Source organism: Camelus ferus, chromosome 27 (assembly GCF_009834535.1).
Source record: "Camelus ferus isolate YT-003-E chromosome 27, BCGSAC_Cfer_1.0, whole genome shotgun sequence".
NCBI classification, from domain to species: Eukaryota; Metazoa; Chordata; class Mammalia; order Artiodactyla; family Camelidae; genus Camelus; species Camelus ferus.
Genome location: NC_045722.1, coordinates 8,387,117 through 8,409,996, shown reverse-complemented (window position 1 = coordinate 8,409,996; position 22,880 = coordinate 8,387,117). Strand labels below are relative to the sequence as shown.

At 52.2% G+C, this 22,880-nt stretch overlaps 1 protein-coding gene across 4 annotated transcripts in view; it reads right to left on the bottom strand.

Annotated features, from left to right (window-relative positions):
* The window catches only part of CEMIP (cell migration inducing hyaluronidase 1), a 142,107-nt gene that overhangs the window by 27,058 nt on the left and 92,169 nt on the right, over positions 1 to 22,880 (bottom strand). For all 4 annotated transcript variants that reach the window (XM_032469284.1, XM_032469282.1, XM_032469286.1 and 1 more), the window contains 5 exons: positions 14,017 to 14,192; positions 11,888 to 12,097; positions 2,738 to 2,943; positions 1,923 to 1,992; positions 984 to 1,112 (listed from right to left, as the gene is read on the bottom strand). In XM_032469284.1, the coding sequence (XP_032325175.1) occupies positions 984 to 1,112; positions 1,923 to 1,992; positions 2,738 to 2,943; positions 11,888 to 12,097; positions 14,017 to 14,192 (791 nt within the window). The remainder of the gene's footprint in view (positions 1 to 983; positions 1,113 to 1,922; positions 1,993 to 2,737; positions 2,944 to 11,887; positions 12,098 to 14,016; positions 14,193 to 22,880) is intronic.

The window sequence follows — 22,880 nt, the reverse complement described above, 5'->3', positions numbered from 1 at the left end:
CTTCTGGGACATGCCACTACCTGGGCCCCCTCTCTGCGCACACAGCCCAGCCTCTTCCCGGGCCCCTTCCCCGTCCCACCTCCTGGGCGTAAGCACACGTCTGTCCTGGGGTGACTTCTCTTCTTTATGGGCTTCTCCTTGGTTGAGTCTTTTTTGTTTGTTTGGTTGTTTATCCTGAGCGCACCCACTCACCCGTAGGGGCCCCAGTGTCCTCATCTGTTCCACTAGGGGTTGCACCAGAAGACTGACCGTGACATTCGGAGCTCTATCTAGGCACTGCCCCTGCATCCCCAAGACCACCTCTGCCCCCAGCACAGCATCTCTGGTCCCAGCCTTGCTCCCAAGCAGCTCCATTCCCACATCCCACGACGATGGTCTTATTGCCGCGCTGACTGACGGTCCTTGACACGCTCACGATCCCAGTCCCTTTCCCCAGCACCTCGCTTGGTGCTGGACACAGAACTATTGATGAGTAAACGAAGATGACAGAGGAATTTCTGTTTTCCACCTGCCTCCTTAGCTCTGCATGGATGGAGAAAGGGATGGAGAACCCACTTCCCAGAGACAAAACAAAAGCAAACAGAAGAGAGGAGGCCAAGGCTGCCTTCATCTTCCTCCAGAACCACGTTGATTTTCTCTGGCTTACAGGTCGGGCCTGGCTTTCCGTGGTCATCACTGCACCCATCCCCACCAAGCTCAGGTGCCCGGCTCAGGGGCCGCGGGAGGCGCAGCCTGAGTGAAAAAGCGCATCTGGCTTCTCCTTTCAGCTCCGGCCCAGATGCGAAGTCGAGGCCAAGGCAGGAGCAGACACAGGAGATCCTTGCTAAGGACGGTCAGCGGCCTGGGAGGCTGCAGAAGGCCGCTTCACTTCCTTCAAGACCAAGGCTAGGAACGCAGCTGTTCCCAGCTGAAGCCACGCGGCTGTTCTGATGCTAGCCGTCTGCAGGCCGGGCTGGCGCGGGGCGCAGCCCGGACGGACTTACCCGGTAGTTGGAGTGCGCGCGGTTGTTGTGGAATTTTCCCAGCGGGATGTGCTCCGAGTACCCTGGGGAGTACATTCCGGCCGAGGGGCCCGTCGGTACGTGGTGAAAGATGAACCAAAACCCAGTTTCCTGGTGGAGGAGGGCACAGGGGAAAGCCACAGAGTTCAGCACCAGGAGCTTCTCGCTGGGGAGACTGGATGGCGCAGACTAGGGGTGGGTCTCACGCTCTCACCCAAACCGGCCCCACCGCCCAGCCCCAAACACACTGCGGGAAACAGCGAAAAGCATGAAGCAAATATATTTTGGGGGATCCACCCTGACTGTTAAAACCCTGCACAGGGTCCTACTGTATCAGCCGTGAGCGCCAAATGGCTGGATTTCAGAGTCAGGGCCGGGGAGCACATAGTGGGAGGGTTTCGTGAGTGCTCTTAGCTTTCCCCTTTCATTCTGCAGATGTGGGAGCTGAGGCCCAGAGCCAGCACCCGACCTGCTCCAGGTCCCCAGGAAGGTAAGCACCAGGGAGGGGTGGGTAAGGGCAGGGCTGTGTAGACAGAATGCCGTGTTTGGATCCTGTGCGTGCCCCTGGGCATGCTGGCTCACCCCACCTTCCTCTCCTGGTGGGATAGGTAATATAGTACCTGCCTCACAGGGTTGATGCAAGAATTAAAGTATTTTCACATAGAACATTGATGCGCCAGGCATCTAAGAATGAGTCATTGCTTAGTACTCATTAGCTGTGACCACCACCAGTGTGATGAAGGGACAGAGCCATCACTTAAAACCAAGTCCATCTGACTCCCAGGCTGGCTTTTCTCCTCTTCATTCGAAGCCTGGCTGCATGGACGTCTAGACCTGGGGCTCGCGGCGCACACCCTTCCGGGCTGGCTCCAGCCATCTCCTCGCCCCAGCCCCACCACCAGAAGGGGCGCTTCTGCTCACCTCGGACCCCGCAGCAGCACAGTTCACGAGGTTGTTGTTGGGATTGGCCATCCAGAAGGTGGACACAGCACTGCAGGCAGGGGCAGAGATCGGATGGCGTCAGACAAAAGGCTATTGGCTCCCATTCTGCCCCCCGGGGAGGGGACCTGTTGGGCAGCTTAACGTTGGTTTGAGAAGCCTCTTATCAGTGATTTGAGAAACCGCTGATGTGTTGATCTGAAACCCGGTTTTCTCATTAAAGTGCAGTGCATTTAAGCACTTAAATGTTCAGAATTGGAATGGGCCATGTTTCCTGAAGGTAGAGGCAGTTTGTGGGTGAAACCTGAGATGCGTTTTAAAATAAATCTAAGTCAGGAGAACCCAGGGAAGTGGCCGCTTCTAAGGGAGAGGCCCTGGTCTCAGAAGGCTGACCACAGAGGAAGCTCTCTCTCTGTCTCTCTCGGACCCTGTCTCTGCCTCTCTCATGTCTCGAGAGACATCAGTGCAGCTGGTGCCCACGTGGACACACTGTGGCAGCCGAGGTGGCAGCCTGCCTCCTCTGCTCAAGGCAGTGCTGCCCAGCAGCAGGAAAAGGCCGAGGATGAGAACAGGGGTCCCCGGGAGATACACTGAGAAGGCAGAAGTAGAAAACACACTCCTGCCCTCTGTCTGAGCAGCTGAGAGCAGTAGGTGGTTAAGGGCCGTGAGGGCCAAGTGGCCCAGAAGCCCCGGGGGTGAGAAGTCGGATGCTGGGCTGGGAAGTCGCCTGAGCACAGGCGCAGGGCCCTCCCCGGCCCGGGCCTGGCTGGCGCGGGGGCGGAGAGGGAGGCGCTTACTTGCAGTCCTGCCTGGGCTTGGGGATGTACCCCGGGTAGGAGTCTTCTGTGATCATCTTGCACATCTTGCTGTCACGGTCAGAGGGAAGGAGGGTTCCAGACTTGACAAGGAGGCCAAGGCAGTGGTCAAAGGTGTTGCGTTCCTCTGGCCCGTCTTCCGTGAAGAAGCAGTGTCCCAAAGAGTTATAGCCCACAACGTCCTTGACCTGCAGGGGTCAAGACAGGGGGACCAGTCATTCATGTGCTTATCCATCCATTCAACAAACATTAACAGCCTCTGCCACACAGCAGGCCCTGTGAGGGACACTGGGGGGTCGGGGGTGGGCCTGACACAGGTGTTGGGGGTGGGCCTGACACAGGTGTTGGGCCTGCGGAGGGAGGGTCAGGGGAAGGAGTAGTGACTTTAAAGCCCCTTCCAGCTGGAAGTGTTGCAACTGAGGCTTCATGGGGTGGGAAAGGGGACAAAGTGTTAGAAGTGGATCCAAGAGGCCACCATGGACGAGGTCATGTGAGCCTCCCCTGGTGAGGACACAATGAGTACACTGATTACAAGGACTACACGTGGAGGGTTTCACAGAGGAGACCCCACCAGAAAAGGCAGCATCTGAGCCGGGCCAGGTGGGCTTTTTAGTAAGACTGGTATGGAGGGTCCTCATGGAGCCCTCACCCACGGGTCCAAGCCAGCTCTGAAGCCCATGACCTGCATCAAGCCTCATTTGCAACCCCTGAGCCAGAAAACCAGAAAAAGCTGCAAGCTCCATCTCTTCAGTATCCTTCCTGGAATCACAGAGCCAGCGGGCCAAGCAGAGAAACCATCTGAAGACATGGAGAGACGTGGGGTGCAGATTGAGCCATGCATCCCACCAGCACAGGGCTCTTACCCAAGTCTCCCAGCCTCTCTCTGACATACGTCCCCATCACAAAGCGGAGGACTCGGACACCATGATCTCCAAGGCTCCTGCTGGGTCTGAGCTCTGTGAACTCATCAGTCTGAGACCCAGAAGGTCCTCAGAGGGCTCCAGCCTGAGTCCCCCCTCCCCGTCTAATGCCACACTCTGTTCACAAGCATCCCTGATGAACGGGGCTCCTGCTTCCACTTAAACACCCCAGAGATGAGATGCTCACTCCCTCCCAAGGTGCCCTGTCTGCAGTGGGGCAGTGAGGATGGAGAGAAATGCCTCCTTACCTTGACTGAAATCTTCCATCCTCATCCCCACCCCGGGTCCCGACTGCCCAGTGATGTCACCCAACGGGGGACGCTCCTGCCCCCTGTGACATCATTCAACCCACACCTATTAAGTTCCAGGGTGTCAGGCCCTGGAAAATTTGTACATCATCCAAAAACAACGCCTCCTTCAGCACTGTTACTTTTTCAAGGGGCTGTCCTGTCTGTTGTAGGATGTTTAGCAGCAGGGCTGGCCTCGACCCATTGGATGCCAGCAGAACCCTCTCAGTTGTGACAACCCAAAATGCCTCCAGACATTCACTGCCAGGTATTAAAGTGGGAAAGGGGGGTGACAAGATTGCCCCTGACTGAGAAGCACAAATCTAAGACAAACACCCCAATCCCCTCTGGCATCTTTTACATGACAGAGCTTGCCTACTCCCCCAGCTCCAGGCAGCCATGCTCTAGAAGCATCTGGAACCAGCACCCTTTATGTCCCAGCACCAGGCTGGGCTTTTAACACCTTTTCATCTTGTTGAAATCTTACAGAACTACAATAACTTTTTTCCTTTTTTGGAGATGAGGGAAATGAGACAGAAAAGCTGAGTGATTTGCCCAAGGTCATGCAACCCAGATGTGCAAAGCCAGGGCTGGAACCCTAGTTTTCTAACTGTGTCCCTTCACCCATAAGGGAGGATCGTGCACACACAGCTGCCTTATTCCAGGCAAGCTCTCTGTTCCCTCAAATGAGCATCTCTCCCTTAATCTTTGGTAACAGGCCAGGGCGTGATCTTGAATACTGTTCAGTCCCTCAGTAAGCATTTCAGTCAATACCACGGTTGTCCAATGGGACTGCTTCCTTCTCTCCTAGGGAGCTATGAAAATTTGTTATAAATAGCCTGGAAAGGCAAGCCTGGGAGGAAGAGGCAAGAAAACACGGGCTGTTCATGCTGGCAGGGACATCTGAGACCAAGTTCAATGCCCTCACTTTACAGAGGAGGACACAGACGCCCCGAGAAAGGACCTGGAGCCATGTTGAGAGCCAGGCCTCCTGCCTCCTGCCCACAGCTCCTCTTAACTCCTGTGTCCCCACTTGCTCACTGTCTGGATCACACTTTGGGTGACCCTCTTTGCGTGCCAGTGAATAATGAATTCGGTACATTCTTGTTCTAACAAATGCCTGAAAAAGAAATTCTCTCCAAGACCCTTGAGGTATGCTCTGGAGAGGAAAGCCTTTATTGTATAAAATAACTGTTACGTTTTGGGTGTGCAATGTTTCACAAACATTGTCTCGTTTAATCCGTAGCACAAGTACTATACCCTTTCTACCAATGGCACAGAGACTTACAAAGTTCCCCAAGTCACTTCCCTTGCAAGGAAAGATTGAAACTCGCTTCTCCATCTGTCTAATCCAAAACTTGTGTACTAATTAAATCTCAACAGCACCAGAAAAAAAAATCCTCTCATCTTTTGTTGTACTTGTTTCTTCTCCTTAGGGGTGGGCTGAGGATGGCATAGAATCAATAGAGAAGCACGACTGGGTAGAAGAAAGCCCTGGGTCGGGAGCAGAAGACACACGTTCAAGTCTTGCCTCCACCACAAACTTGCTGTGTGATTTGCCTGAGTGTCCTGGGGGTGACTTCTTTTTTAGAATCTCTTCCAGCTCTAAAATTCTTCCTTCGAATGTTTCCTAGAATTAGACCTTTAAACTATGACAAAGCTTGAGATAGATAAGACAGATGACAGACAGACAGACAGACAGCAGCTGGATAACCAGACACATACATATGGGCTCACGGGTGCCCACCGCGTCCCCATGCACGCTGCCCAGAAACAATGTGTGCTTCTCTTGCACAAACTGTACGTTCCCTTTGTTCTTCTGGACTTCTTCCCTGTTGATGGTTGGCAATCAAGAAAGTGACTCCTGAGAGCCGTTTTAAGGCTTCACCTGCTGTCAGGCGGGGTCTGGGTGTGAGGCTGGGAAGGACAACGCTCCTCAGTGCTCCTAGACCAGCCACTTCACATAGGGTGACCATTTAATTTATCGTCTAAACCAGGACATTTCTGAGAGTGAAAGGGGGTCCTATTAGTAATCAGTCTGGGACAGCAGGGATGAAATGGAACTGTTCTATGCAAATCGGGCCATAGGGTCACCCCAGTTGTGATGATTCCCCACTCCAACCTGTACACAGGAAGAAAAAGAAACTGCCGTTTAAAGCGAATACCGATAAAAGTGAACTGTAGGCCTGATTCTGCCCTCTAGGGCGGATATGATATAATTCATCTTAGTGAGAAACCTGACAACACATATGATCCTATTCAAAGGAAGATTGAAATTTCTGAGCTTCTGCTGTTTATTTTTTTTTTTTCGGAGCTGCTAAAGAAAAGCGCCGTGGAGTAGGCGGTAATTTGTATAGCAGGGTGTGTTAATGAGTTTTTGAATATGCAAATGGAAGCTGTGAAAGGAAACCAAGAACCCAATCACTCTGCCTAATAAGAAGAATGAGTTTCTAAGGCAGCGGGAGAGGTGGGGAGGGGGAGGCAGGAACCGCACAGCCAGGTGGAGGGGAGGGCAGGGGAGGGCAGGGGAGGGGACGGTTGGAGAAGAGGAACCGTTTCTCTATTTCCATCTGGTTTCTGTGCTGACCTGTGATGCACCCCACCTCCTCCCCATCTCTCACCCCATTCTGCCAGCGGAAGCCCTGGCCAGGGAAACAAGGACAGGAGTCTGGGTTCCTCATTTGGGCTCAGGTGGGAAGGAGCGGTGAGAACAGCTCATGAATCAATAGTGAGAACAAATTCATGAAACTGGAAAAAGGGGAAACCAGGGGGAAACAGAAGCCGCGCCCACAATCCCCGGAGCTTTGAGGCTGGGACAGAGGACACTGAGTTTCCTCGCCATATAGTTAAAGTGGCTCCAGCCCTCCCTAACAGGCCACCAAAGGAAGGGTGTCTCCCTAAGGCTGGAGGGCTTGGGGACTGGAGTCATGTATGGCACCCCCTGGAGCTGCAGAGCCCATGGGGCAGCCTGTTGGGGCCACCCTGGTGGCTACTGGAGGCGTTTACATCAAAGAAAACACATTCTGAACACTGAGCAAGGTGACGAAGAAGGAAAGGACATGCTTACTTCTCCTATCCACTCTGCCCTAGAAAAGGAACAGAGGAGAAATTAAACAGAATCCACGTTGGTGTCTTGTCTGCCTTTCTCAAGAGAACTGGAATGCATTCCTTGCCATCCAGGAGGAACACTCGGGTGCGCCCCCGTGTCCTGCTCAGAGCCAGACACACACACACTAAGATGTAGCGCAGGCCCATCTGACTCCGCAGCTACCAGTCCTGCAGACAGTGTGCTCTCGCGCCTTCCTCTGAGGGCCAGCTCCACCCCCCATCTGCCAGCATCCTGGAGTTCCGGTGCAAACCACCCCGTTTCAAGCAGGACACTATCAACAGTGTCAATTCATGAGCGGCATTTCCCAAACTCTGTTCTGTAGAACGCTGACCCTATGAGATGCCGAAGTTGGGTGAAAAAGGCCTCTGTGTTGAATCAGTTTTGGCATTGCTAGGGAAATCAACATTACATGCGTTTTTACTGCAACCTTGACTCTACTGGCATGCACGGTGACTTTCTAGAACTGGGGAGGAAACACATATCTGCAGTGTTTTCCAAGGTCATTAAATGATTGGGCCTACTCTGTGTGTGTGTAGCGGGGGATACCTACTACTATCTCATGGAAGCAGTGAGGTTTTGCACAGAACACAGACAAAGAGGCAGTGACAATACTGTTTCATACCATTGCTAAGTACGTCACATGCATTGTCTGGTGTAATCTTCCCCAAAAGCCTTTGAGATGGGCTCTGTCATCATCCTCACTTTGCACAGGAGGAAACTGAGGCTCAGAAAGCGTCAGGCACCCCCCAAGTTCACACTGGCAGGATCAGAAGAACACGGGTTGCCGTGACTCTAACCTCTTAACCTCACTGGTCTACTGGTGCCTGCAGTGACTCTCACACAAGAGTAAGGAGATGCACGAGGAGGGAGAAGGGGGCAGTGGGTTTGTTGAGTGGGAGCCTGGTGGTGGTGTGTGAAGTCACATTACTGAGAACCGATACCAGGGCTCAGGGGGAGCAAAAGTTGAGAAGCACACATTTTTTGTCAGTTAGGAGATGTTGGCAGAAATATCAAGTTCAGACCACTCCTTCCAAAGGCTGACAGTGAAGAAAAGGAAAGAGCAAAGGTGGGCTGCCCCCGGGGGAGGTGGGGATGAGGGAAGCTGTTCTCTAAGGATGGAGGGTACCAGAGAACCATTACAGGTGGTGGGGCAGGAGGAGCCCACGAGTGAGGGGCCGCCCAGGGCCCTGGGGGTCAGCTTCAAGGCCCCCACCAGCTGTGCACACCTAGGAACCCCTCTTTCCAATAAACTAGTGACTGCCCATCTGGGGTCCAGGGCACCTCCAGACCGGGGATGGCACTGGGGAAAAGGCATTCGCGATACTACTGAGTGGCCTCTACACTCCAAATCAGAATAAAATCCTTGTCTGCTTTTGGCCTCCTTTCATCCCGTCAGCTAAAAACATCTTCCCAAACATAGTAAGCTGTTGGTAAATCCTTGGAGCCAAAATCAAGGGAGCACATGTAAAATACGGATGGAGAGAGTCCAGCTCCCAAGGCAGTGTTTCTGAATGTGGGGCTCTCTGCCCCAGTGGCAGAGCGAATCCACAAAACCCCAGGTCCCGACCAGCGGCGCGGCTCCTGGGTAAGGGTGCAGAATGCCCTCTGTTATCCTGCTGCCTCTTTGGCTCAGAGAGACACAGGCCTGCACTTCACGGAGATTCTAAGCCATGGCCGTTTGGTTTCACCTTGAAAAGCCACGCAGGCCCGCAGGCTCCCAATCCTAACCACCAGTTCAGCCATCCAGGGTGGCCCTGGGTGAAGTGTAGCTAGAGCCCCACGTGGCCACTGGGATAACGCTGTGCAGGCACCTCGGCCAGGCACCTGGGCTCCCTGGCATCTGGATGACACCCAGGGAGCTGACGGATGCTCCCTCCCAGGCTGGTGGCCAGCATCCCTTGGGGCCAGACGGGAGGAAGGCTTTGGTACGCAGGATGGCGAGGGTCTTCAGGTTCTGAGAAGTGGTCCAAAGCTCTGGCTCCAAAAATCTAATTCTGCTTGTGGGTACAACTCATCCAGCTGGCATCTGGCTGCTCCAAAGGAGCCAACTCCACGGCCACTCCTCACCCTCTGCCTTCCATCCTGCCCCACACATCTCTCCAACCCCTGCTTAGCTTCCTTAACTCGGGCTCCTGGCCTGGGCTAACTCTCCCAGCCTCTCGCCAGCATGCATCCCCGCGGAGACGCTCCCTCCCAGTGCTGCCCCGGTAGTGTCCTGGAGAGCCCACCCTGTGGCCCCACCCGCAACACCTCCTGCCTGTGTCCCCCTGCTTGAGCCCGTTCCAGTGGCTGAGACCTGGGCTCACCGCTCGGAGGAAGGTTTGCTATTACTAAGACAGCCCAAAACATTGCATATATATTTTCCAACCAAACAACCACGGGAGGTAGCGGTCACGTTCTCTAGCACAGATGAGGAAAGTGAAGACCTAAGTGATTAAGTAGCTTGACCGAGGTCACCGAGCAAGAGGGTGGGAAAGCACAGACACACGTCCACACTGCAAGTGTGCCTGTGTGCGTGCATCTGTGTGCATGTGTGTGGCTGCCCTGAGGTTCAAAGCAGCTTCCACTCAAACCAACCCAGATCTGTAATTACAGGCTTCTAATAATCTGACTGTCATTCTCTTTAGGAACATTAAATGTAGGTGAATTTAAGTTAAATTTAAGGACAAAACTTCAGAGCAAATACTTAAAGCAGGCAAAGCTCCTAAGCCTCAGGCCTGTTACAGTCCTTCACCAGCTCTGCCTTGTTCTTCTCACCACACATTCTCAGCCTAGTCACCAGCCTGGGTGCCAGCGCCTACGGCCTTCACTGCACTCACTCAGCAAACCCCCCAGGCGGACAGGACCATGGGATGGATGCCTGAGCCCAGGCCCGAGTGTGTGCCAAGCCCTGGGCCCAGCACTTCCCATGTCCTTTATTCCCCATTCAACGGACGAGGAAGAAGAGGCATGGAAAGGTAAAAGGACCAGCCCCGGGTCACACCGCCATTAAGTGGCAGAAGCCGGGTGGGGTCTCCGGTATCCAGCTCCAGAACTCAAGCCCATCCTGTGTCTTCTACTGCACCCCGACCTTCTGAATTCATTCTAAACCCCTTTTTTCTGCTTTTGCCAAAAAACATCCTCCTTCGCATCTTTCTTGAACCAGAAGAAAAAAAAAATCCCACATCTTCAAGCAACTGCACCGGCTGCAATCCTCTAACCACCTGCTGGGGGAGCCGGCCCCGGGTCCCGGCCAACACCTGCTTGTGAGCCCAGGAGACAGGGTCCCGGGGCTTGGGTCTCCCTCATGGCGCTGGTTCCCCAGGGCCCTGTGCGTTTGGTGTTACTTCCCCACTTGATGGAGGAGGGAACTGAGGTTCCGAGAGGATAAGCAACTTGCCCGGGGTTCACAGCTCATGACCCGTGGGCCAAGCCCTGGATCATAGCCCCTTCTCGACTGGGCCCCAAAGCTCACGCTCTCTCCTTTATACTCGGTGGGTTTTAAATCAGAGCATTTAAAACACAGAGACAGCAGGCACTCCTCTATAGTAGAAGAGCACAGTGAATAGAACAGAAAGCAGCCTCACCAGCCACATGCTGATGGGCCCCTTCATCTTCCTGTCACCGTGTGCATGATGGGGAGGGTCATTATGCTTGGATTAAAGCAGGGCTCACAAACCCAAATGCCCACGGAGGCCAACAGGTGATGAGATGAGTGGCCCAGGCTGGGGCATTTACTGTAATGTACTAGGCAGTGGCAGGCATGGGGTAAACCAGGGAATACAGGCCTGGCTTGGCGGGGTGCTATGACTTTGCCCCAGTCCATTGCTGCCATGAGGGAATGTGGGTCTGGTGCTGCCAATTTCATTTACTTTTCAAAAGAAGCCAAGAGTCCAGATTTTTATGTGAAATCTCTAAGTTTTTAAATGATGAAAACTAATTCAAATGTTTCTTTAAACATTCAAGCCAAACAAAACACATCTGGCCACTGGGTTCAGCTTGCTGGGTGCCATTTTGTGACATCCGGTTTAAAAGTTCATAGAGGATGTGAATTTAGTCCATTTAAAGAAAGTTCTATTTCGTGTAAAATTATCAGGTTAGTGTAAAAATTATCAAATGTTTCTCTAGACACCGTATAAGCCAAACAAAACACAAAGCTGGATCCAGCTTTCAGGGCGCCATTTTGTAACATCCAGCTTCAAAAGTTTATAGAGGATGTAAGCTGAGTTCATTTAAAGAAGGATCCCTTTAGCGTAAAAATCATCTCTGCAAGTCAAGACACGCCTCTAACACACACACAGACACACACACACACACAACCAATTTACTAATGAAGGTATTTCTCCCAGCAGTGATTGCTCTGAAGATACTTGGTTCAACAGAAGAAAAGGACCCATGCTGCCACTGCCCCAAGCTTGTTGGGCAGATGCGACAAGAGTCTTGCCATGACCCCCCTTGTCTGTAGTTAGCAGATCTGTCATGCTACACAGTCATGGAATGATCCTGGGGAAACCGAGGGACAGCAAGAGCTAGACTCCCAGTGACCACTGCAAACAAATTGCTCACCCATCTCTGTAGCTTAGTGCCCTTTGGCAAGGACACACCCTTATTGTCTCCTTCCTTTTTGGTCAGTGACCTGTTCTCAATTGATTTTGTTCTAAAATCTGAGCTAAGGATGGTTCAACTCCCAATGGCCCTAGACTAAGTGACTAGATCCAAACATCCAGCCATTGCTAACGGTCCCTGGGCCCAGCATTAAGCGGACTGGCATGCAGGGGGAGGACGAAGGGACAAGGGGGCCCTAGATCTCTTGCTTCCTCGGGAAGGAGGTGCTTACCAACAAGCCATTGGAGCCGTGGACAGTGACGCAGCGAGAGAACGTGTGGTGGATGGAGAGGTCCCTGACATACGTGGGTGGGTTGTAGCCTCCCTTCTCATCCACGTCACCCGCCAGGTGGAAGTGAATTGGGTACTGACCCACCAGCTGCTGGCCCATGTGCTTCAGCTCCACGCCCTCCAGGTGTGCAGCCTTAAACCCCAGTGCAAACTGCAAGAGGAGAACCAAGAGTCAGAAGGAATCCATGAGGTGCCGCTGATCCCCCTCGCTAGTGCCCACACTCCGAAAATGCACACGTGTTGTTCTCAAAGTGCTCCATTAATTCCTGTTTTGGGCACTCAGTACATCAAAGATATTCTCTGCAAATAGGCCAGGATGCCTAGTCCTTCCTACCTCAAAGGAGACAAGGTGCTGCTAATAATATAGGGACGTTGCAAGGCAATGAACTACCTGGAATGAAGAGATGCAGTGGGACTGTGCAATAGCTGGGGCTTGTTTCAACCCTCTTTTCCTGCCTCCTAAGCCGCTGAGTGTTATGGGAAAGGAATAACCCTGAGATAACCTGGGGGGAGGCTGGCAAAAAGCATGCCCTAGGAGGGTTGGGGAATCCAGGTTAGGGTAGACCACAGGGCAGTAAGAGCCTGTGCCTTAGCTCACCATCTGAAGCCCTCTCCCAGCCATGGGAAAGGGATGCTGAGCTGGCAGTCCTCAGCCGCCGATAAGTCTGGTAGCGTGTGTGTGAGTGGCGGGGCGCTCCACACGCTCACTTCATGCTACACCCAGAGCCACTCCTAGCTTGCTCAAGGGAACCACTCGCTCACACGGAACGTCTTCACTCCAGGAACTCACCATAAAAGCACAGCTTAAAAATGATTCCTGTCAAAAGTTGAGCTCAGCCAACTTCTACTAGAGAAGGATGACTTAAGGACATGCTAACCGTTCCTTCCAAAAATAGGTGTCAATGGGGATGCCAACTCCGGTAGTGGCTGCCCTGGAGCGCTGTGTTGAGAATGATTCTGAGGCCCAGTTTGGGCAAGGTGGCAAGGAGTGCGCTGATCACTCAGGGATTAATCTCAAAATGGGAAATGGGGTTGCAGCCTGCTATTTTTGCTTTAGTCTCTCTGACAAGCTTCTCATCTGAAGATTATACTAACCACCCCTGTCCTCACCACATCCCCAGAACTGACTGGAAATGTGTAGAAGTGTTTTGAGGGGTTGCAACGACTGGGAGCACTGCTAGCATTTAATGAGTGGGGGCCAGGGATCCTAGAAATCCTATAATGTAGGCCTGCATGACAAAAAATAATTATCTTATATATGATGGTAGGACCCCCATTAGGAGCTCTCTAAATTTCACTCCATTATTCTTTTCACTTAGATTACCAAAAAATCTTATCCTTCAAAGCATGTGGTTTTAGGTTCAAGAGAATTGTCTTTACAAAACTCCACGGTACTATTGTTCCTCTATTAGCTTCAATCCCAAATCACTGAAAGCAACGGTCACGTGAGGTATTCAGTCTGCCAGCAAAAGGCACTTTATAGAGAGATGCAAAGAAATTCCTCTTGGAGCTTAATGCTAGGAAAACGTGAGCTCCAATGAGCTGATACAATTTTTCTTTATTGCACCATGAGAACTCAGCAGCTCACCATCTCCGTCTTAGCCTTGAGCTCCACCTGAAGCTCACAGGGAAATGTAATGCTGGCACTTCGAGCTCTTCTCCTTTGTTTACCATTTTATCTGTATTTTAATGGATCTAATGTAAATGTGACTTTTTGTGACTTAAACGCAGTTCTTTTAGGGAGTGGTCAGTGTTAAGTAATGAAGAAAGGGGATGAAAGCTGTGATCCAGGGTTGAAAATCACGAAGGCAGGAGCACAGTGCGCCAGATGCCATGAGACTGGGGAGCAGAGAGACGTTCCTCTATCATCTCTCTTGTTCCTGAGTATTGACTGAAGGAACTGAGTACCAATGCGTAACACATAAGACTTCTCCAACTTCCAGAAGGTACTCTTCCCTTGGTCCTACCTCTGCCCCTCCATCCCCTTTCCTATCAGGAATCCCTGCCCATAGGCTGGCACTGTGGGGATTCTCTGATTGGGCTGACAGCCTCAGCCAGGCAGACTCATACCTTGATGTGGCCCCCAAAGGTGTCGAAGTCAAAGAAGCTGCAGATGTGGGTGCTGTACGGGTAGCACTCATCCTCCATCTCCCCCATCACCACAATGTTCCGGCTCAGGAGCCCAACCTCGGCCCGCATGTCCACACCATCTATCTCCTCCCCGATGTGCAGGTACATTGGTTTCCCTAGGGCAGAGAGGAGGAGAGAAGGTGAGAAATCAGAGGCACTGCATGTCTTCCAGGCAGGTCTCTTCCAGGCAGGTCCCCGCCACGTGCTTCTGCAGCTGCTGCTTACACGGTGCCTGGTGGTTCCCATGGCCCCAAGTCTCGTTTTATAGAAGAATGAAGCCCAGGGAGGTGAAATTACTTGCTTGAATGAAGAGCCAGGAGTCACAGCCATGCACGCTTATGTCTGAAGCCCGTGGAAGAAATGGCTATTTGTCCCTCAGTATCTGTCCCCTCTTCTGCTTGTCAGTGTGAGACTCTCTTGTTTTAGCTAGACACGTGGTTTCTGGGACAAGCACCATTCCCAGCCCCGCCGCAGGCCGGGGTGGTCACAGGATGAGCAGAAGCAGCAGGTGTAGCCTTCAGGCGGCCGCTGCTCTTGCCCATCCCCGGGGCTGGGATGTGGACGTTGGTGGTGGGCCAGCCTCGCCCACGTGGGTGACAACATGCCCTGGAGATGGCAGAGCAACAAGAGTGAAGAAACCCACTCTCTGGATGACCCCATAGAGCTCACGTCCTGGACTGCCCACCGGTTGGGATTCTTACGGACAAAACATAAAACAAACCCTGTCTTTAAAGCTATTAATATAAAGCAGTGCAAATCCATATTGTGTTGAAGTAGGCAAATCTGTGTCCTACTTCCCTCCTCCTTATGTGGAGTGTGTATCCACAACTGGATTTCCTAGAAAGAACCAGACTGGAGCTTCTGTGTCCAGCACTGTGGCCGAGCTCTGGATACCTCTATGGTGCCATACAGAACAGTGAAAAAGAGCTTGCAGCCCACTCTGTGTTGACCTCGCCGCCACCTCCCTCCCTCTCCACGGTCCTGGAGGACAGGATGCTCTCTCCTTTGGACCACTGACCCCAGCCCACTCCTTCCCAGAGTCTCGAGGGCCTTGACCCCAGTAGCATGCCCCCTCCAGTAGTTTCATGTCTTCCCTCATTTGGGTTCCTTATGTTCTATTCTCAAACTCATCTAGGCCTTCCTAGCCTTAAAAAATGAACACACAAAAGACATTTTTGCCCAACTCTGCTGCCCCTTCCAGCTCTTGTCCGCTACCTTCCGGCCATGGCCAGGGTCCCTCGACTTAACGCCTTTTCCTGTCCCTCCGTTTTCTCTTTACTGTCTCCCTCCCACCTCTGCATTCAACCTCTTGTCAAATCCACTTCATTTCGCCCTCCATCTCCTCCTCCTCTATCTGGGCAGCAAATGCACCCTAAGAAAGGTGGGAAGTGACAAGCACTTGGAACTTTGGAGCTGTCCTGGTCACCTCCACAACAATCCCAAGTTCGTTTCTGAAATAAAGGGACCTCAGGCTGCCCGTAACTTCAGCTCATCACTGAGACTGCTGACCTGGCCCCTAGGTGCCTTCTCTTCCTGTTGAGGACGCAGTTACAGAGCACAACAATCTCTTACCTCAATTTGCAGCCCAAACCACACCACAGACACCATGTGGCTTCCCTGTGACCTTGACTTGAGCAACCGCAGAGCACAGAGCTCAGAGCTCAGCCCCGTGACACAACCAGTGCCCACAGTCAAAGGCTGTGGCTCTAATGAGCCCTAAGCAGCACCCGCCCTGCTCTCGGTGACCTCACCCCGCTCCCTTACCCACAGGAGGGGCTGGCTCCCCTGCCCGGCCCGTCGACCGGCACACATCCCACGGGTGGGTCTGCAGTCCCTCTGAGGATGTTTATTGTTTTAGAATTCTGCAGACTCAGGGAGGTGGTGGTTTCTTTGAAGCATCTCAGTCCAAGATGCAAAAGCACTGCATGGCAAAGCTGAGAAAACACTCCCCTTGGAACCGCATTCGCCTCCTCTGTCTGCTGTAACCGCTCACCACAAACTTCACGGCTTAAAACAACAGGGATTTCTATTCTGACAGTCCTCGGGGTCAGAAGTCTGAAGTCAGTTTCACTGGGTCAGCAGGCAGGCTTGTGGGCACGGCGGGTTCGGCCCAGGACTCCAGGGAGGGTCTGCTCCTGGCCTTCTGCAGAGTCCATTGCCACCTGTATTCCTTGGCTGGTGGCCCCTTCCTCCATCTTTGCTGCGCAACACTCCAGTCTGCTACAGTCGTCACATCACTTTCTCCTCTGACTCTGACCCTCCTGTATCCCTCTTATAAGGACACTTTTGATTCCATGAGCCCACCCAGATCATCCAGGATCATCCCCTATCCCACAGGCCTTAACTGAACTGAATCATACCTGCAAAGTCCCTTCTGTCATGTAATGTAACACTCACAGGCGCCAAGGATTAGCACGGGGACACGTTTGGGGGCCGTTACTCAGTCTGCCACAGGGTCCTTCTTTTAAAAAGTCTCAGGTATTTTAAAAGTTAACTGTTCAAAGAGTCTATTTGCTGTAAGGTACTGTCACCCCCTGAGCTTCCTGATGCCAAAGGGCCAGGAGTGGACGCCACGGCCGGGGGCTGTCAGGCCTTCTGTTTCACACAGGTTCTGACATCGACCAGAGGAGAGAGTTTGAAGCAAGTTAGTGCTGCAGAATGCTGGGGCCTGCCCTCCAGCGCATCCCACTGTGGCTTATGGCTTGGGTCACAAGGCCACATGTCTGTACAGTTTTAAGGCCCAGAAGCAGAGTCCCCTCTGGCTACCCATGCCGGAGCCTCTCTCCCATCCCTGGGTTGTCTGCGGCTACTGGACCTTTGCAAGCAGCCAGTTTCAAGGACTTTGAGTGGGATTTAGGTCTTCTGCACCCCGGCTGGACAGAAAGCTGCACCCAGAGCAGTGTCCGATGCTGATAAGGAAAGGGGTTCCCGGGCATGCCAGCTTTAAACCCCCAAAGTCCTATGACTGATAGAAGAATTGATTCTATGTGTCTAACGATAGAGAGTCAGGCCCAGAAGGATCCAGAAGGGCTTTCAGCAGTCACTTAAGCCAGCTCCCTGACTTCACCCTTGAGGAAACTGAAGGCAGACAATGCACCAGGCTTGCCCAGTGATCTGGTGGAGGCAGGGGTGAGAATGTGGGGGACACGAGCCTCAGGAAAAGAGGTCCTCTCGGCACCTATGACTGGTGCTGGGCGCTGTACTGCAACCGAGCAGGACCTCATGGGGCCTCCGTGGGAAAGACCCCTCCCCCATATCCTCTGCATTAACTCCTCTCTCAAGCACCTGGATAATAGTATCTGATGCATATTTCCGGAGTTTTTCAGATGCTAAAACCACCAGGGAATGGAAGAAATTAACTACCTGATGATCAGGAGCACGTAGGCCCCAGACCTTCTGGGGCCTAAGGATTGATCGCCATCAACCAATGAGAGAACTGTGCACAGCTGACCACCTACCTTGGGACGCCCTTCCCTCACCTGGCCTTTAAACATGCTTTGCTGAAACCCCTCCAGGAGTTCGGGGGTTTTGGGGGCATGAATCACCCATTCCCCTCGCTCAGCCCTGCAATAAACCTTTCTCTGCTCCAAACTCTGACATTTCAGTTTGGCCTCATGATGAGTCCAGCTCACAAACTTGCCTTGGGTGACAGTTTCTCTTCACCACCAGATTCTGGCTCTGGGACCGAGTGCGCACTGTGAGCCTGGCCCTTTGCCATGAGGACATGGAATATGAGACTTTTTACAGTCTGTGTACCCTGGATGCTGACTTTGAGGGCTGAGTATGTCCCCTTATGTCCAGACAGAGGTGATCTGGGGTGTGCTGCCGTCAGTCTCTCTTGGGGAGGGTGGTCAGCAGAGAACGTCCAGCTCAGGTCATGCTCTTCTTGGACTGAGCACGGCAGAGGTCCTAGAGCCAGGCCGCCGCTGCCCCACGCAGAACCCCCTAACAGGCAGGCTGTGCTCTGGGGCCCCCGTCCCTGGTTTCCCGAACCACCCAGTTCAGAACACTCCCTGCGGAGAAGTGGGTCGGTAGAAACAGACCCTTCTTTTCCCAGAGCCGGTATCTTTCCCTTAGGACTTCCCAGGCTCCTTGTCTTCCGGGCCTCATGACTTTGGGCATGCTGGATCCAGACCTTTTCTTCACTAGTAGACACCCCAATGGCAACTTTGCTGGCAACACCCAGAAAAACTTCTAAAGGCTTGCTCAGCCATGCAAGGCCACCTTGGACTGTTCTTGGGGTGCAGAAGGAAGCATTGCCTGCCAGGCCCTAGTGGCAACTCAGAGATGCCCGTGAACTGGCCAAAGCAACCAATGGGGACCTGAAGGGCTGGTACTGAGAGGCACAGCGTAACGCATACTTCCCGAAAGGATGCCTCCTCAACCCTGCCACCCAGGGTTGAGCACACCACGGAAGAGATTGCACAGAGAGCCAAAGGCTCAGTCCTGCCGGCCAGGGGCACAGGAAAGGACCTTCCCATGCGGCTCCAAGGAGTGCAGCACCCCCACTAGCAGCCTTCAGGATGGACAGAGTAAAACCCAAACTCTTATCAGCTTATCCGCCATCACTCCCCCACATCCCCTTCTGCTCCAGCCAGACCCAACAACCCATCCTTCCCTGAGCAAGCCTCCACTTTCCCACATCTCAGAGCTTTTACCTAAGCTGCTCCCTCTAGTTGGGACAGCCCTCTCCAACTGTCCATGTGGCAAATCACTCTGTCCTTCAAGATCCAGCTCCAATGGCTCCTTCTCAGTGAAGTCTTCCCCCCCCCACCCCCAGCGTCAGCCTCTCCATCTCGGGGTCCCTGCGTCACTAGGCAGAGGCAGGAAAACCAGGCCGAGCCTCCCCATCTCCAGGCCACACATCCCCAGACTTTCAACCACCCCTCAAAACACACCCATTTCAGTGCTCAGGGGACTCCTCTATTTGTCAGTATCCCCCTTAAAATACAGTGTCCCGGCAGGATGCTGACCAGAGGCTCCTGCTCCTGTGGGTGGCCTGAGGGCCTTCCTCGGGGATCCAGTCTCAACACAACTGGACAGGTAGGATGGTGGATGGGGAGGACTGTGGCTCTGGAGTCCAGCTGTCTGGGTCGGATCCCAACTCAGATCGTAGCCTTGAGTCCCTGAACATGTTATTAAGCTCCCTGAACCTCAGGCCCTTCATCTATAAAGTGGAGATAAAAATAGCCCATATCTCAAAAGGTAGCTATGATTGTTAAGTGAGCTAGTCCCTGGACTGTGCTTAGACCAGCCCCCGGCACATGGTAGGGGCTAATGTAACAGGAGCCACACAGGCCGCTGTCCCCGAATGAAGGCTGGAACCCAGGGCTCCCACCAACTACCCTCACGCCTACAATGGTGGGGAGTTGATAGAAAACAGGCTTGACAGCTTTCCTTGTTCCACAGGGGAAACCAGCGGGGGGTAGGAGTGACTTCCAGGTAGATGGAGGGACTGCATTTATCAGACTCCTGTGAGCAGAGTAAGACAGACTGAGAGCTGAAAGAATATTCCAGTCACACCGCCTCCTCCCCCAAGGCGGGGCTCCCTGTCAGGACTTCTGCGAAGCCTTGTGGCCAGTTTATCTGTCCTGCTGCTGCTTTCACAGGGCACTCCCAGCCTGCTATCCCCGGGAAGCTGTGGGTCCTGCGTTCCCAGCATCCCGTCCCGTCTGCAGAGTTCTCCCTCCTGGCTTCACCCTCCCTTCCATCTCCAAGTTCTGGTACATGAAGGCCAGCCAGGAAAAGCAGACATGGTCAAGCTAGACATGTCTTGAATAATCTAGAAGGGCCATGAGCACAGGCAAGGACTGGGGAAGGCCTGGGACGCAGGGGACAATGGGGTCTGCCCCTCCAGACCACTGAGGACAAGCCCAGAGGGACCTGGGCTGGAGGGTCCCAGAGGGGCAAATTTAAACTACAGAGCTCCCCAGATTCCTCCTACAGTCCGTCACCTTCAAATGAAGATGCTGGGGGCAGGGCCTTCAGGAAGCGAGAACAAAGCAGAACACATAGCCCTGGAGCCAGAGAGCTCTGAGTTTGAATCTCGGCTCAGATCGACCTAGTAGACTTGTTCTGTCTACACCAGCAGCCCCTGCTAGAGATTTCTGAGATGATGGAAATGCTCTGTTCTGTGCCATACAATATGGTAGCTATTAGTCACATGGGGCTACTGAACTCCCCAAATCTGGCTATTATGACTGAGGAATGGAATGTTTAATTTTGCTTAATTTTAATTAAATTTAAATAGCCACACGTGGCTGGTCACTGCCATACTGGAAGGCATGCGTCTAGACATTTAATTTCCATGAACCTCAGTCTCCTCGTCTGTGTCGTGGAGAAGAGAGCCCCCACCCTGTCATGTTAACATGAGAAGTGGACAAGATGGTTTATGCAAAGTGCTTAGCATATCATAGGAAACTCAAAACTGAATACAGTAGTATTACTTAAAGGTGTGTGTGTGGAGGTGGGGTTACAAGCAAAGGAGGAAGTTGGGAATGAAAACAGGGCAGAAAACTGAGGAGATTTCCAATCGCCATGTCAGGAGGTGTTGAGAGGTGGCTGGCAAAACTTTTGACCTATTTTTTTTAGATGATTCACACACTTTCATTTCATTTTGTTTTGTTTGTACTTTGTTACCCCCATCTGTTTCCTGTCAGAAAATCCTTAAAATGCAAAAAAAAAAAAAAAAAAAAAAAGCCTATTTACTGGAATTTGGGGGCAGTGAGGAAGGAGGATCCAGGAAAGCTGTGACCCTCCCTGCAGCCAGCCTGGGGACGGGGACACTCATTGATAATTGGGTGGGGAGCACAGTTTTGGGAAAAGAATGAAGCAGGTGGAATCCTTGCTTCACATCAGTGGGGGATGGAGAGCCAGACAAGAGGCTTGGAGCTGAAAAGGAGAAATGTGAGCCTTTCCAGGACAGACGGACAGATGGTCACACACACATGCACACACACACACACACACACACACACACACACACACACACACACCCCTACACACACACTCCTCACACATACCCCTACCGAGGGCTTTTCTGATGCTCTCCACCAGGAGCCATTGTTTTCATGTAAGCCCTAAAGCTTCTGAGCAAGATGGTCCACTCCGAGCCTAATAACTTTAAGGGGAGTGGCGGAGGCTGGGCTGTGAGGCTGGCAGAGACACCGATACAGGCGGTCCTGAACCAAGGGCATTTGGAGGGTCCTGTGGAGATGCATCATCTTCTCCACTTAGCCCTTCCTCCTTGACACACAGGGCCCAGAGCCGCACCATCTCATTCTGTGGAGCCTTAACAGACCTCAAGAGGCAGCTGGAATGGTTGGCCAAACCTTACCACCTGGCACAACTCTCTCTTTGCTTCTATCAAAAAAAAAAAAAAGTCTTTCGAAAATGTGGCAAGAGCATGTCCCTCTGTCTAACATTATAAGTCAAACCATAAATAGCCACATTCAGAGCATCTTGGCATCAGACGGCTTCCAGAGTGGTGGTTCACACTGCTGTGGGGGCTCCTTCCTGAGAAAACACCCATGACAGGTTCCCCGATTGCCCAGAGCGAAGGGAAAGTTGTCCTTCTTGGCCTCTGGTCTCCTTCCTTTTATTGGACAACGTTAATTACGTAATTTGGGATGTTTCTTTTTCTGTTTTGGCTGCCAGGAAGCTCAGAGGTACATTCTATGGTCTACTTCAGTAGTTCCTGCTAACTTCAATTTCTCCCCTTTTTGCTGAATGTATTCTCCGTCCATCAGTCTTTTATATTTAGACATGTATCTTTCACTCTGTTTTTTTTTTCCCCTGGGTGAAGATCTACTTGGACTTATGTTTATACTAAGAGGCCCCCAAACCTTTTTTGAAGAAGGTAGGGGTTTCAAACAAATGGTCGTTTAAAAAGGCAGACTCTGTTACTTTGTCAATGAACACAGTGTGGTCATCTCAGCCTCTGCCCTCCTTCCCTCTCTCCAGCCACACCCACCACATCACCATCTCCCAGAAACACTGACAACTTTGGCAGTTCTGATCATAGCTGCCGTGTCTGTGGACCACCTCAGCCACATGCCCTCCAGCCTCCCCTTCCCCGTGAATAAAATAAAGGCATTGGACTCCATCATTGTTTTTCACTTTTCTAACCTTTGCTCCCCCAAATTCTCTAGCACACTTCCATTAGTCAAAACGAATCTGCTGAATTTTACTTTTTGTAGTTTTATTTCCAAAATAATAGATATTTTGAATATATTGGCTATGCTTTCTCAGTCCATAGTCTTCCTCCTGCTCACAAACTCCAATACTTCTCCAGGCGTAATGGTCCTGGAGTAGCTGATATTTTTAATACCCTGTATTGAGTTTCCTTTCTTCTGGTAATACATCCCAATTTTCCTTTAGGGAGTGTCTCTTTGTCCATTCAATGTGGTCTTGGAGGGATGGTCGATGAAGGTGCCCCAGCCAGAGGGTGAGCACACAGGATACCAGCCCAATCAGTGCTTTCTCCCTGGAAGGTGACTTTTGAGCACTACATCCCAGGAATGAAGCATAGGTCCTGCAGACAGCAGTGCCCTAAGGATGCTACCCATTTGTCCCTGCTACCCAGACCCCTGCAGCTGCCCTATTCCTGGTCCTTCTGCAGCTTGGCTACTCAGCTTCTGCTTGGTTTTCTAAGTTCAATAGCTGCCCAGTGAATTCTTTTTTGCTTAAGATAGTCAAGTTGGATTCTGTTGCTTACAACCAAGAACACTAATTGATACATAACTCCTCCCACTAAGAATAACTGACCTTGACTACTGCACCATGTGGTTTGCTTTGGTCAATGG